This window comes from Platalea leucorodia, assembly GCF_965183815.1.
Source record: "Platalea leucorodia genome assembly, chromosome: 12".
Lineage (NCBI taxonomy): Eukaryota > Metazoa > Chordata > Aves > Pelecaniformes > Threskiornithidae > Platalea > Platalea leucorodia.
This window is the reverse complement of record NC_138834.1, coordinates 17,086,687-17,100,899: the sequence shown is the minus strand read 5'-3', so window position 1 is coordinate 17,100,899 and position 14,213 is coordinate 17,086,687. Positions and strand designations below refer to the sequence as shown.

Genomic DNA, 14,213 nt, shown 5'->3' with positions numbered 1-14,213 from the left:
TCTCTCGACTTGCATGGTTGAGAATCTGATTTTAACTCTGTTATATTATTCAGTTTGTTTTTAGCTTGTGGTTTCTGGGTTTATCCAGCAATCAATTATAGAGCTTTAAAGGGATGGTTATTTATCAGTCCTTGATGTGAAATCAAAGCCAAGAAGAAAACTGGATGAATTATATGTTTAGTGGTCATTCATTTTATCAGCAAACCATCAGTTGAAAGCCCCAAAGTATTTTCTAGTTTTGTACTTCCTGTAATTTTTGCCACCAGCACAAAATGAAGCAGTTACTCAGCAGATTTTGACTAGAAGATAAAATACATTGTGAAGAAAAATCTATGTTCCTAGTTAATAGTCTGTGTTTTAATACTGCTCAGGACTTTGTGCATGTTTTGTTCTATGAAAATGTAGTCTGTGTTATCGATTGCTAGCTCTCAAAAAAAAGTAATTAAAATAGTATTTGTCTAAAAATATTTGAAAAAAAACTGTTTGAGAGCAACTTAGAAACCTTCTGTTGTCCTTGTTTCACAAGTGGTGGTCTGTACCATGCTTGAGTCTGTAAAACAGGAAGCATCTCTAAGGTTTTCTGCATAAGAAGGGTAGATAACTATGAATATGTTGAATCATGTTCAGTACCGATTTAAAGTAGAGCTCTTTCAGAAATGTCTTGAACAAACTTGTTTTATGAGCTGCAAGCATTTATTCTGTTTTTCTGCAGTTCATCTCTTCTGTCCCTCAAGTATCTCTTCTATTATTTCATCTTCCCATCATCTCCTGTCAGTTCATCTTCCTGTCGTGTGTGCTACCCGGTAGAAGTGCCCAAGGAGGAGCACATGCTATGACGAGTCTAGAGATACCCGCACGCTGCATTCCAACTCGCCAGTTACCAGAAAAAACGTACTGTGGTTGCAGGGAGGGGGAGAACTGCCTGCTTCTCCATCGCTTGCTTCTTTCCCTTTGCCTAGGCACTAATTTTCATAAAAACGGAAGGACAGTAAGAGTTGTTCAGAATTTCTCTTCATCCTCCAAGTTTGGATGAGGCTTTTCTTCTGTAAGATACAGCCATCTCTGCTTTGCAAAAACATAAACTTTTGAGGAGGTACATCTCTGATGTTAGCAAGTCAAGTATTGTCTTAATGTGAAATGGATTTGAATACCTATCTCGCCTGTTTTTCAAAATAAATACATTTCTTAAACCTTCAGATAACTCTCATTTCTGAAGCAGATTTGATATCTATCACCAGAACGCTGCCTCTGTTCTTTAGATCTTTTCAACCTGACTTCAAATAACGCACATTGCCTGGTCCTCCCTTCAGTGTGGTAACGTACGTGACAAATGCTCCTCAGAACTAAAGCGCAACTGTGTTCGAGTTGCTGGTTAATAGGTAGAAGAACTTCCAAGGTGAACCTCCTGTATTATATGGAGGTAGGAGGTCTTCCTTTTAGGTTTTCCTGCCTAGTGGAGCTGAAGAAAATTGAGGCTGTAGGTCAGCTCCTGTAACAAGGTTTAGTGCTGTCTACTCTGCAACTTCAGGAAAAGCAGATATTTCTGTGTCTTTTGTGAAAGGTTCCAGATATTTCTTGTTTCCATTTAAGATAGGAGCCTTCCAATGGAGCTTGAACCTTGTGTTTTCATGCACTATATTCTTGAATCTGTGGGTACGTGTTCTCCTCACTTTGATGAATATTGTTTTATTGGTGATAATTGCCTTGTCCAGGAGGGCAGAGGAGGTTCAGACCCTCAGGGCAGACTCTGTTATACAGCATTTGTTCTAGACAAGATTACCTTCACACTAAATGTCTTCTCGAAATGGTGTTAGTTTTAGTTGTCAAGAGGCATGCCAACCCGTGTTTTTCCATGTGCTGTGTAGAAAGTCTGAGTCTTGAGTATCCATAAAGGTTTCCAGCTGTTAATACAGAGATAAAAATTATCTAACAGTGCATCTAATTAAAATGTGCATTTGTACAGTGCATCTCCTAGCAGAGTAACAGGAGAGGATGTAAGAGTAAAGGGAGTTTTTCTTTATTAGATTTTCATGGAAGTAACTTTCTCCAATTTGTGCCCCTAAGGAAGTCAGTGACATTTTTCCATTGAACTATAGAAATGAACAGAAATGTCAAGAGAGGTATTCTCGTGGAAGTGTTTCCTTGCTCATAGTCTTGATATTTAACAGATTTTTATTTTTTTAATAATGAAATATTGGCTCAGAATGTTAAAGAGTTTTTTAGTTTATCCTGGGGGGAAAAAATAGGAGTCATCACGCTGTGATTTATGACTTCAAAATAAAAAGAATTTGCTATCAGCTTCTCTAAAAAGTAATGTTACTGTTTGCTTTTTGGATGTATTCACCTTTTGAAAAACTACTCAACAAACTCGCGTGTATCAGCCAAGTTCCTGGCTGGGCTTTCTTGAAGATCCTGGGTATGCGATCGCTGCGCCAGCTTTTCCAGCAAAGCCTACAGTTGCTCAGGCATGTGGCAAAACATTGGAGGTGAAAAACCTGCACACAAACGAACCTTGAAAGCCGATGCAGTAGGTGAGCTGGTATTGAACTGCACGGGAAGTGATGAGGTTTCCTGTTAAATCACTTGAAATAAAACATACCTCGTACCGTGATGCACTTTGAAGCTTCCCTCTTAGGAGGTGGTTCCAGCTGATGAGATGATCACGTGCTGCAGGCTCCCTGTCGTTTGCTTCTAGCAGGATCTTGTCAGCTGTGTGAAGCTGCCCTACTGCTAGTATAGCGCTGTGAATTAGCGTGGAGACACAGGAATAGCCACTCTTGTAGACATCTGTCTGTTTTCAACAGACTGAATCCTGTTTTATTTAAAATTGGCAAGTATTTGCCTTCAGTAAACAAATGATGTCACGTATAGAGCTGCCGCATCCCAGAGAAGTGCTTTGTTATTGGACGGTTTGAGTAGGTTTATAGGGCCTGTGGTTCTTCAGTCACTTATCCCAAGGAACTGAGAGTCAAGAAAAAAGGGGGGAACACAAACCCCACCTTGATCTATGTCTTTCTCTGCTGGTTGTTGTATTTTACAGTTCCAGTCAGTATACGGTTTCTTTATGGAAGTTTTCACTTGCTACTAAAATTAGGAGTTATTTGAATTATGCCTTTTCAGCTTTCTTCCAGACCAGTCAGAGTTTTTAACCTAAATATTTAACAACTCCATTGAAATCTTTTTATATGCTTCTTCAGGCATAAGCAGGAAACAATACGGCAGTCAGTAAACGGAATTTGACAAAGTGGGTTATTATACTTTTGTGATGAGATCTAATCTTTTTAATAGCTTGGCAATACTGTGACCTTTTCACTCGGTTTCAGAAATCCTCTGTCGTCCTGATGACTGATGCGATGTTAACGTGTATTGAGCCAGTGAGACTCTAGCACCATCTTCTACAAAGTCAGCTAAATACCTGGGGAAGTGGCTTAGACAGGCTGGCTCCCAGCTTTGAAGAAGGCAGAAAAAGCGGGTGGTACAAAACCTTGCCACGATAAGTTCCTGTTCTCCTGGAGAACTGTTGACGTGGAAGTATTCTCTACTGAAATGTGACACATCAGCAAAGAAGTGGATGTGGATATTCTGTCATGAGATCTTGCATGGGGGGGTGACATACCCTGCTGGTGCCAGGACAGAAGATTGTGTTTCAGAAAGGGGTCCTTTATACACGTGGCTGCTGTTCGTAGTTCAGGAGTTGCTTAATGCCTTTACCGGATGCTTAACGATGTGCTTGTGCGTAGGCTGCAGTACCTTTAACAGAAGGGTGTGCCTGTGTGTGCTCAGTACAGGCTCGGATAAAATGCTGTAGCATTAAAGCTCTAGTGTGGCGAGGAACCTTACCAGTTAAACAAAATCAGTCGAGCATCACCTTATCAATTCAACATCTTCTCAGACTTAATTGGATCCAACTCTTACTTCCGGAGTAGTTGATGTTTTCCCATAGCAAACATAATTCTGCTTTGCCAAATCCTACTAAGGCGGGCTTTGAGTTTTTAATGTCTAATGCAGAAGCAGCTGAAGACCTGAAACAGTCATTCAGAGAGGCTACCAAAGAGAGACTTGTGAGCTTGAGAAAGCTGCTAGGAAATACAATATAAATTAATCCATGTATATTACCATCTGGGGGGGGGGATTTTAACTTCATGAATAATTTGTGCTGTGTTTGTATTAGGCTAGGTTCAGTGTTACTGTAATAAGTATTTACTGTTAAACCATAATGGTGAAGTAAAATCTGAGCTTGTAACACTATCTAATGTGAAAGCGAAATGGGGGGGAGACTAAAATGTGTGCAGGTTTTTTGGTTTTAATAAAAAAGGAAAATCCTTTATGATGTGTGGGAAACGGAGTAGCATAAACAGATAGGATTCCAGTAATTGATATAAAAATTTATTCAATATAAATTGCTGGGAGATTTCTTTCAGTATTCCATAATAATAATAATAATTCAAAAAACTAATCTATTCACCAACTTCAGCACACTTTGGCTCAAAATCTAGAGAGTGGTGATGCAACATCCTTAAACACTGATATTAATGCTGTTGTTTTTCTTGTTGTGTCCTCAGAGTTAAGAGGACAAGAGCAATATTGTCTGATCAGTTTTCAGTCTTACAGAAGATTGCCCATTGAACGCTTTGAAAATAAATACCATTTTATCTGCTACAATAGTATAATTATCAGCCCTTCAGAGAATTTAGTTTTGCTGCTTCTTGCATATTTAAGTGCTCTTGTTGAAGTCCCTGAGTTATCATATGACTGAACTAGCGTATGCTGACGATTTAACAAAATATCTTCTCAAATATTCACATTTTCTAGTATTTCCTATTGACCTTTTAGCCTATTGCACTGTTTTTAAAAATAAGAGACTAAAGTTCCCGAGAGTACTTAAATTGAGTTCAGACTGCGGCACCTTCCAAAGACGGGTGTCATGGCCACCAGTAATGACCCATCAGGAGTGGGGTTGTGACTCCAAAGACATTTAGTTATCTATGCTAGTATTTGGAGTTAGGACGTGAGTAGTCCTGCAGCTGGAAAGGGTAGGAGAGCAGTAGCCCATCTCGTCTGATGGGCTTTTTGTAACTGTAAGCAGTTCTGGTTGAGCTTACGAGTCGTGATGGCGTTGGAGTTTTCTGCATTTTTTTGTGGTTGTTTGAAGTGACATCCCCTGGAAGACGTGATAGTGAGCCGTAGCGTACGAGCACAGCACAGTTAAATCAGCGCTTCAAAGTGAGAACCGCTGCTAGAAGAAGAAAGGCCCTGCTTCCTTGGTGGCTGCTCCTCCCTGTGCCACGGCATGCCTTCCTCGCTGCTGGCACCGGCGTTCGTGCGGCCGCGCAGCGCGCCGGGCCGCACAACAGCTCTGGCGGGAAGTCGCTCCTCTTCTTGTGCTTTTCCGTTTAAGTTCTTAGGTGTGAGTAAGATTTTTGATGTGCACGTATCAAGTGGGCTGACATCGCTGTCCCGTAGTGGTCACTCTGTCGCTAGTAGTTAAGTTACTAAAGTTACACTAGAGGTTAATTCACTTTGTGGTCAAGCAGCGTTTTGAAGGATGCTTGTTCTTTTCTTTGATTTTTCTCCCTCTGAGAATGTTATCAAAAAGATTTGCAGAGATCCTGAAAGCAGTCAGCTATTGCTCTGAGTTATAAGATGTATTTTTAGTCTTGCCAACTATGATTTTTATATGAAATTAATGGTCCCTGGAAATGGAATACCAAGGAGACCTTGTTGAGGGAGAATGAAAGATGAAGAGGCAGACTAGTTTGACCTTGACGTAGCATTATGCTTAAATGTGTGGTCCTAAGGACCGAGGAGGGGATGTGCTGGCAGAAAGCAGTTGTAAGGCTTCTAGATAATTAGAGAATTTCTAATAAGCCTTTCCACTGACTGCCTAAAATTGGTCGTATTAAATTCTTCATTTCATAGATACCGATGATGTCTGTGATACTGTTAAGGATGTGCCGACGTGGGAAGGTTATTGCAGCACAAGTTAGGATGAAGCTTTGTAGCGCACAGAATATTCTGTTAATGCCTGTGGAGATACTTCAGCATAAGAACACATCTGTCTTTTTTTTTTCTTGACTTGCAACTTGGAAAGGTATTTTTGTTACTGTGGACTTAATATTGAATGCCTTAATACTAAAATTACAGTTGTCACCAGTGTTGAAGCTGTCATGACAGGTAGCCTAAAGAGGACAGGTAAAACTTTGTGCTTGTGTGTTAGGGTATACTGTGTATCGCCAATCCTGAGAACTGAATTTACATAAAACAAATAGCTGAAAATATTGTAGACATCAACATTGCACACAGGGCTGGATTTAACGTCTCTAAAAATACATGAGTGTTCAAAGGCAGAGTTCCAAAATGCCACTAAGTCTCTAGTCCTGTGTTGTGACCCTTGAGAATATGGGACTGTGTGTAGAAAGCCCTAGTAATGGGTAGTGTTGTAGCAGCTGAAGTTTCTATTGGCTCCTCGCAGTATAGTATATCATCTAAATGTCATGAGAAGGGACTATTTCAACATTACTGAGTTATTTAAGACTCACTGCTGCCTTAGCCAAAAAATCCTTGCTCTGGGACCAGCTCCATCCCTGAAGAGTGAGGGAGAGAAAAGAAATTTTCAGCCACCCTTTCCTGCTGCAGCTGCCAAACCTCGAGCTCTGCCCGCACTGTTCCGATGGCTCAAATCCTCCCTTTCGCCCCTGGCTTCACTCGCCTCTTCTAGAGCAACAGGTCCGTGACCACCGCCTCCCACCGGCTGGTGCCAAACTCCCGGTGCTCTGTTTGTTTCCCTTTCCAAACCTGCAGTCAAAACTCCTCAGCAGCTTTCAGCGTCAGATCTAATTAAACATGATGCTTCAGGAAGAAGCTGCCACGAGAATCAAAACAAGTAAATTTTATTACAAACACAAAGGCACAATCAGGTTATGCAAATCAGCCGTGCCTTTCAGGCTCCTGGCGGGCTGCCAGCGCGATCCCTGATTTTACAAAGTTTTGCTGCTGCTACAAAAGCAGTATTTGTTGAGCAAAGGCACTGTTTTAGTGCTGCTGTTGCTGCCCTACTCTAGTTCCAAAACGGATAACTGAGGTCTTGTTTTCATCTTTCACCAGTGTTTAAATCTTCCCAGTGCTGGTGGTGGGTAATCCCAGCCTCGTACTGAAGGATTCCAGGGGCTCGTAGGTGCGGGGCTTGCTGTGCAGGGGCTGCAGCGGGCGCAGGCGGAGGGCTGAGATGGGCTCCGGAGCGTCAGCCTGGCGGTGCCGCCACCTCTGTGCGGACCCTGCAGCGAACCTGACGTTTTATCTGGAACAGCATAAACCGTCTTCTGCGAGTGGAGCTAGAGGGCACTTCGGTGGATTTTTCCCCTTCTGCTGTGGAATGCAGTCAGCACTGCAGTGACACGGTCTTAGGCTTTTTCCTTCAAGGAGAAAACTTGAGAGTGACTTGTTTGAACTGCCTTGAATGTCTACAGCATTTTCTTCTCGAATTCTCACTTCAAAAAAAAAAAAAATCCACAAACCAACAAACCACCAAGCTGTTCTCTTCAAGAAGCAGCTAAAAGCCTTCTGTAAAGGCACTTTGCTGGGGATGGGAGGAGATAAGTAAAATACTAAATAATTAGAAAATAATCATATCTAGTTCTACCTCATGTGTTTTCACCCCCCTTTTTGTTCCGCCCACGTGCTGCTAATTTTCATCTTTTCTTCCTGCGCATCAAGACGTCAGAGACTGCTTACAGAAAAAGTTGTTTTCCCTCAGTTGTCTGTATGCTTTATTAATGCAGCAAAGATGACAAGAAAGGAGGGGGAGGGAGGAGGTGGGGATGGGGGGGACAAAAGGACGAGCTCTGTCATGGTCTCACTCCCACCAAAGGGTGACCATTTTGTTCACTGTTGCATTTGCCAGTTGCCATGGCATCCCCCTCTTACTCTATCCTGGAGGTGTATTCTTGATATAATTAACAGCTCTCCTCCTCCTGTCTCCTGCAGAAAGCAATCATTACGTGAACATGCAGGAAAGAAAAGTCACTTTTTGTCTTTTACTTTGTCTATCAATGTTTTTCATCCTACTACCTTGTCTCTCTTGGTCCAATAATGATGTTTTTGTGTATGGAAGCGTTGCTGGAATATGGCTGCCTGTGTAGAGCAGGACGTTAAGCCCCTGCGTGCATTTGTGTAAATGGAGGATTTTGTTAGGCTACAGTGCAGTTCAGTCATATGTATATAAACCTTCATTATTTTCTGTATAGAAAACTGTAATCTTAGGAAATAAAACTGTAATCTTAGGAAATATAATGTTCTTCAGAATCTGGATCGTGGCTATTGCTGCTAGTTCTAATGTACCTTGAAGAAAACTTCCAAATGAGATTCCTTTCAAATACTGCTGCAGAGAGATTGAGAAAAAAATACAAATAGGCATAGTTTAATTAAAACACAATATTGAGCAGAAGTTGGAGTGGTGATATTGTAATGTGGCCGGCATGTCGTTCAGCCAGTTTGTGTGACAGCTTCCAGGCTTTGTGGTGATGGGCTGGTATTCTTTTAAAAGGGCATACCTCTCTTTGTAGGTGGATTCAGAGCACCAGGGTGCTAAACTGAGACATGGGAATAATTTTAAGAAATCAACAAGAAAACGTTATGGAACAGTTGCGGCCACAGCGTCTTTCATTAGGAAACTTCTGTTGGGAAGACCGTCGCCTTCCCTTTCCATGGAACAGTTGATCCTTCCTTTTTCCCACAGCCCCAGAGCAGTGAACCGTTCCAGAAGTAGTATCAGTAAGGTTCCTGTAGGATGCCTTTGTTTTTCAAAATGTGTTTTGGAAACAACAATAAAGAAGGTAAAAATAAACCCTTGGTCAGGTTGTCTGGCTTACGACTTCTCAGTCTATGAAGGAAACTTTTCTCGTATTCTATCTTAATGCTCAGTTTCTTTTTGCTGCTGCTCTTGTCTCATTGCTGAAGTGCCTCACTGGGAAACTGCAGGGAGCTATTTTTTCCACTGACATCTGTGAACAACTTCTGCGCTTTTGCCGCTACTTTTCGTGGTGGAGGCTGTCCCAGTGCTGGCTTTTCTGCATTTTCTTTACTTTTTTTTTTTTTTTTTTTTATGTCAGCTTTCAGCATGGGAAGGGATTGCCCATAGCCTCCATGAAGCTGAATGATCTTTTTGAGGAGTATGCTGAAATAGTCAAAGTTTTAGCAGATAAGGAGACTGATTTGGACCCCTGTATAAGTCAGAAATAGTCACAGTTCATGCAAACGTGCGTGCTAATTATTCATGGAAATTTTGGCTTTATACAGGTTTCTTAACAAAGAACATTTTTAGTAAGTATTTTAAAGAAGAGCAAATAAGATAGCGGATATTTATGGAAGTAATGGACTATTTTTCTCACTGTCAGTGACACGTCGTTTGGATATTAATAAGCCTTAACTGTTTCTTCCATCCACTTTGATAGCGTAGTAGCCAAAGGTAGTGCACACTCTTCTCTTCAGTGCCTCATTTTGTTGTTAAAAGTGCAGAAGGAAGTCCGATCTTGACTAGGTGAACCTGCAACTGCAGTGAAAGATATGAAGAAGGCAGATAAGCGAGTGTTCATCTTATTTCCGTTATATGCACTTGTTCTATGAGTAGCATCCTCATCAACGTAAGAGAAGATTCATTTCCTCTTGGTGACTAAAGCCACTTGTAATAAAGCTACTGTATCTCAAATGCAGTGGTGGTAATAGAGACGCTCAGCACGGTGAGGTGGATTGGAGGGGGGGAAGGAGAATTTCTGTAGTTTTGACTTTGTGCCACAACAAAGTAAAAACTAAAAAAAATCTCCTAATGAGAAACCACATAAAACACTGGTAAAGGGTTGTCACTGCTTCTCAGTTTCTTACTATGTGTTGGTGGAAAATAATCTTTATTGTGCCTTAACTGCTGCTATAGCAGTAGCAATAGATGAACATAAAGTGCTTCTGGCATGGCAAATCCAAGACTTCCTGTAATGAGTTTTTCCTGGGTTTATTCCTCAAATGCGGTGTTAAAGTAGTGATTTCCTGGAGGCGGTCACCTGCAGGATGATGAAATGTGGGCCCGTCGGTCTGGAGCAGTATGGTTAGTGACATTGCCCTGGCCTGGGCTTTGTGAGTGGCATCGCTTACTGGTCAGAGCTGCTGGAATCCTTGCCCTTACACTAAAAACTAAATATTTTAGGGAAAAGAACGTGTGCTTCACTGTGGTGCTCCTCTTAGCTTTCTGGTTACGGCTTTTGGGTTTTCTTCAGTTTCTGGGTCCAGGAAAACATGCAAAGCAGGTTTAAATCCCTTTTCTTGGGGCCATGTGAGTGGCAGAATATACAGTAGCCAACGACGGGGTTTTTTAGTGCTTTGACTCTTATTTTAAAGATGGCTTTCTCCTCCTTTTTCTTCTGCCCCCCCCCCCCCCCCCCCCCCCCCCCCCCGAGAAAAGGCAGTCATTGAGAGGTTTTTTTTCCTTTCAAGGTCTCTGTTTCATTGGGTTGAAAAGAACCTGTCTATTTGTAGAAGCCTTAGACAACTCTTCACCAGGTCGCATCTGGAAGGTTCCCTTTAAAGCCATAAATACAAAAATCTTCTTTGGTTGCTGTTCTTTGGTATAAGGCTGTACTTTTTGCCTACACATGAGAATTTTTAGTCATTTTACTGAGACAGAAGCATCGTGTTAGTTTCACCGTTGTTCTTTTGCGCAAATAAATAGTTACTGTCTTTATGAGGCAGGTTGATTCTCTGCAACAACAACAAAAAAATCTTGCCCAAACCGCAACTTCACCTGGAGGAACCAGTTCAAAATAAAAACTGATTTATTTTTCTTGTCCCTGATACAGCATCTTCATTTTGACAGAAATTAAATTTGAATTTGGTTCCATCTATGTATACCAGAGTTGTTTCAGTCTCAACCTTTTCTCTCTGCGTGCTTGATCATTTACAACTTGTAAGAAGGCTTTCCTCTTTTCCACGTTTGTCACTGCCTCCGTTGCCTGGCTCATGTGTGTGGCCAACCGCTGGGATTCTACCTGGCGGCCAGATCCCAATGGCATTCCTCAGAGACTTGCACCAGGGCATCATCCTCTCTGATGCCTTGGGTGATGGGATGGGGTGAACCCTTAGTGCGTTCGAGTGACCCCACCGACTTGGAGGGCATGGTCAGTATGCTGGAGAGCAGAGCTGCCGTTGGAAGGAACTTCAGTAGGCTGGAGGATTGCATTGACAGGAGCTACCCGAAGGTTCGGCAAAGAGAAACTCAAGGTCCTGTACCTGGGGCAGAACGACCCCTGTGCAACGTAACTGGCTGGGGAACACCTCTGCCAAAAAAGATGTGGAGCCCTGGACAAGAGGTTGAACGCAGGTCAACAGTGTGCCCTTATGGCACTGAAGTCATAGAGACCTGGGTTGCTTCATCCTGGAGAGGAGAAGAGTAATGGAGGGTGGGGATATGGAATTGCTGTCTGCAGCAGAGAGGAAGGAACCAGATGAGAGGCACCATTGAAAGCTGCAACAAGAGAAATTTGGATGAAGTGACAGGAAAAAAATGTTCACTGTGAAGGTGGTAAAGCACTAGAACAGGGGCCCGGAGAGGTTGTGGAATCTCCATCCTTGGCGATACTTGGAACTGGGCTGGACTCGGGCCCGCAGTAAGCTGAGCTAACTTTGCGGTCAGCTCTGCTCCGAGCAGGACGTTGGGCTAGAGACCTCCAGAGGTCCCTTCCAGCAGGAATTACTCCATGATGTTGTGCTCCTTCTCTCACCAATCATTTTTCTTCTGAGTACCATCCAAATATCGCTGAGTTACTTTCCAAATGTCCTCTTTCTGTCTATGGCAATAGCTGTGCGTTTTTATAGAAATACAGTTTGAGGTGCAGATACATTTTTAACAAATACGTACCTAACTAGCAGTACCTTCATGTATTTCTACTGAAAAAATTTGGGATACAAGCACAGAGATTTCAGGTTCTACACAATGTGTTATGTAAGTTAATGAAGTGCATGGGTGTGAAGGCTTTTCCCTCTAAATCACAGCTGGCGGCATTTCCTTTAGTGATCTCACTTCTGGCTTAAGGCTTCTTCTGCAGTTTAATTTCCCTCGGGTTTGTGTGATCCCATTTGTGCATCTTGAGACCTTTAGTTTTGGAACCGATGCTTTGAACATCAGAAACTTGCTGCTTTCAGAAGCAGGACAGACCTTTTTTGATCCAATACGGTAACTGTTGTGAATATAGCTGCTGTATTTTAGTTTTTGTGTGCACACAGAATCTGGCAGGTTTTAATCATATGCTTTTTAGAGATTGATTAATCAAGTTCAGGAACTTTAAAAGTACATTCCACCAATTATTTTTAAAAAATGTACTTGTGTGCTTTCCGCCTTTGAATTTTAAGTATGTAATTTCTCCAGCTGAAACTTACTCTGTTCTCTGAGTGAAATTCTGCTGACTTTTCTGGCATTGTAATAAATCTTTGGTCATCTAGGACATTAGGGCCCAATTTGATTTTACATTTGACGGCAGAACTCTTTATTTCTATTTCAAACACTCATACTCTATCACCATGGTTAAAATGAGTTATTCTTCATAGTAGAGGTATGAGAGGTAGCGGTATGAGACAGACAATTAAACGGTTGAGGGTTCCATTCAACCATATCTTTTACGGTCCAATAAGTCTCCATTAAATGAAAACTGTAAAGAGCATGAAATAAATGCATTCTGCGGCCTCACAGGCAAGAATGCTTCATGTGATCGCTGATAAAAATTATAGAGAAGATACTAATTTTATGGGTACTTTTGTCCCCTTCTTTGGTGAATTTATGCCACCCTTCTACCTTCTGTCTATATAATTAATGACGCTGCATTAAATTCTTAGCTCTGGCTTTGGAGAAGAGCGTTGCTCTTAGTGCCACTGCTACTTCTGCAAAGGCAACAGATCTTCCAGAGCGTTGTTCCAAGTTGGACACCAGAGTTACTCAGTTCTGCAGTTACTGGAAATTCATGATTTGGGGTTAGGCTGATCGCTTATTTTGCAAGCAAATACATTTTTCTGCTTTCTCCGTTTCTTCTCACATCATCATCAACTAAGAATAATTTCTTTTAATAATTTGCAAATTCTCTTAAAGCACTGCAGATCTGTTTGTTCAGGTCAAGGGTTTGTCAACATATTTTTAAATGAAAGAAACGTGTCTGTTCGCAAGACTTTGTAATTCATGCTTAATAACGGGGTTCAGGGAAGTATGTTATGTTGTGAGGGATTTGTTAAATAAAGTATTGTGAATGTGAATAAACGTTCAAGTGCTAGTTTGATAAACAGACTGTAAAGAACAGAAAAATAATCTGTAAAGGAGAACAATTTCTTTATAATAGTGATTGATTTTTATATTTGCTTTAGAGAGAGTATTTTCTGTCTGCAAGAAGTTGTACTACCCGCAGTTGTCACTGAAGCAGGTAGCATATGCAGAATTACCGGCACGTATTTTCTCACTCTCTGCCTGCCCATTTTTGTTTTATGTAGTCCACAGGAGAAACACCCACAACCCCAAAGCATACAAAGGATAACAGAGAGAGCTTCTTCCCAGTAACGCCAGCCACGCTGCATCCTACCCCAGTGAATCCAGATACTGTGACTCCTGAAAATCTCCTGAGACTGAACGATCTGCATTCCAAATCCAAACCAGCCTCTTCCTCTTCATCTTCCTCCTCCTCAGCATCTTCAGTACCTCCATCCCAGGAGTCACACAGGGACGCTGAGCATCTCCGGAGTCAGAATGCAGAGACGGCTCCCAGCATGAGTGATCTCGCACGCGGTAAGGCTCAGGGAGAGAGAACGTTTTGGCCCTCTCTAATCGGTTTGCCAAGGCCACGGGGCGAGTCAGTGCCCGAGTTCTGACTCTGGCCCATTTTCTGATCACTAGACCATGTTCAAAAGGCTACACAGACAGAGACTTTTGTCTTGGTCCTGAATTGAGCACATCTACATAATTAATACATACTTTAATTACTAGGATAGATTAAAAGAGTGACCCCTGTCTATGTAACTTGCATGTGAAATCATGGAATAGCAGCCTAAAAAGTGTCATATGTTTTAAATGGAGAATTTAAGTTTCTAGTAGCATAAAAACATTTGTTTTATTTTCTTCAAAGAGGTAAGGATCTAGTTCTTTAAAATACCTTAAATCTTTAAAAAAGTTAGAAGTGATTGCAATTGAAATAAAC

General features: G+C 41.7%; 1 protein-coding gene across 5 annotated transcripts in view; it reads left to right on the top strand.

Annotated features, from left to right (window-relative positions):
* The window catches only part of CABIN1 (calcineurin binding protein 1), a 117,690-nt gene that overhangs the window by 88,298 nt on the left and 15,179 nt on the right, over window positions 1-14,213 (top strand). For all 5 annotated transcript variants that reach the window (XM_082325091.1, XM_082325092.1, XM_082325093.1 and 2 more), the window contains exon 35: window positions 13,513-13,804. In XM_082325091.1, coding sequence (XP_082181217.1) covers window positions 13,513-13,804 — 292 coding nt within the window. The remainder of the gene's footprint in view (window positions 1-13,512; window positions 13,805-14,213) is intronic.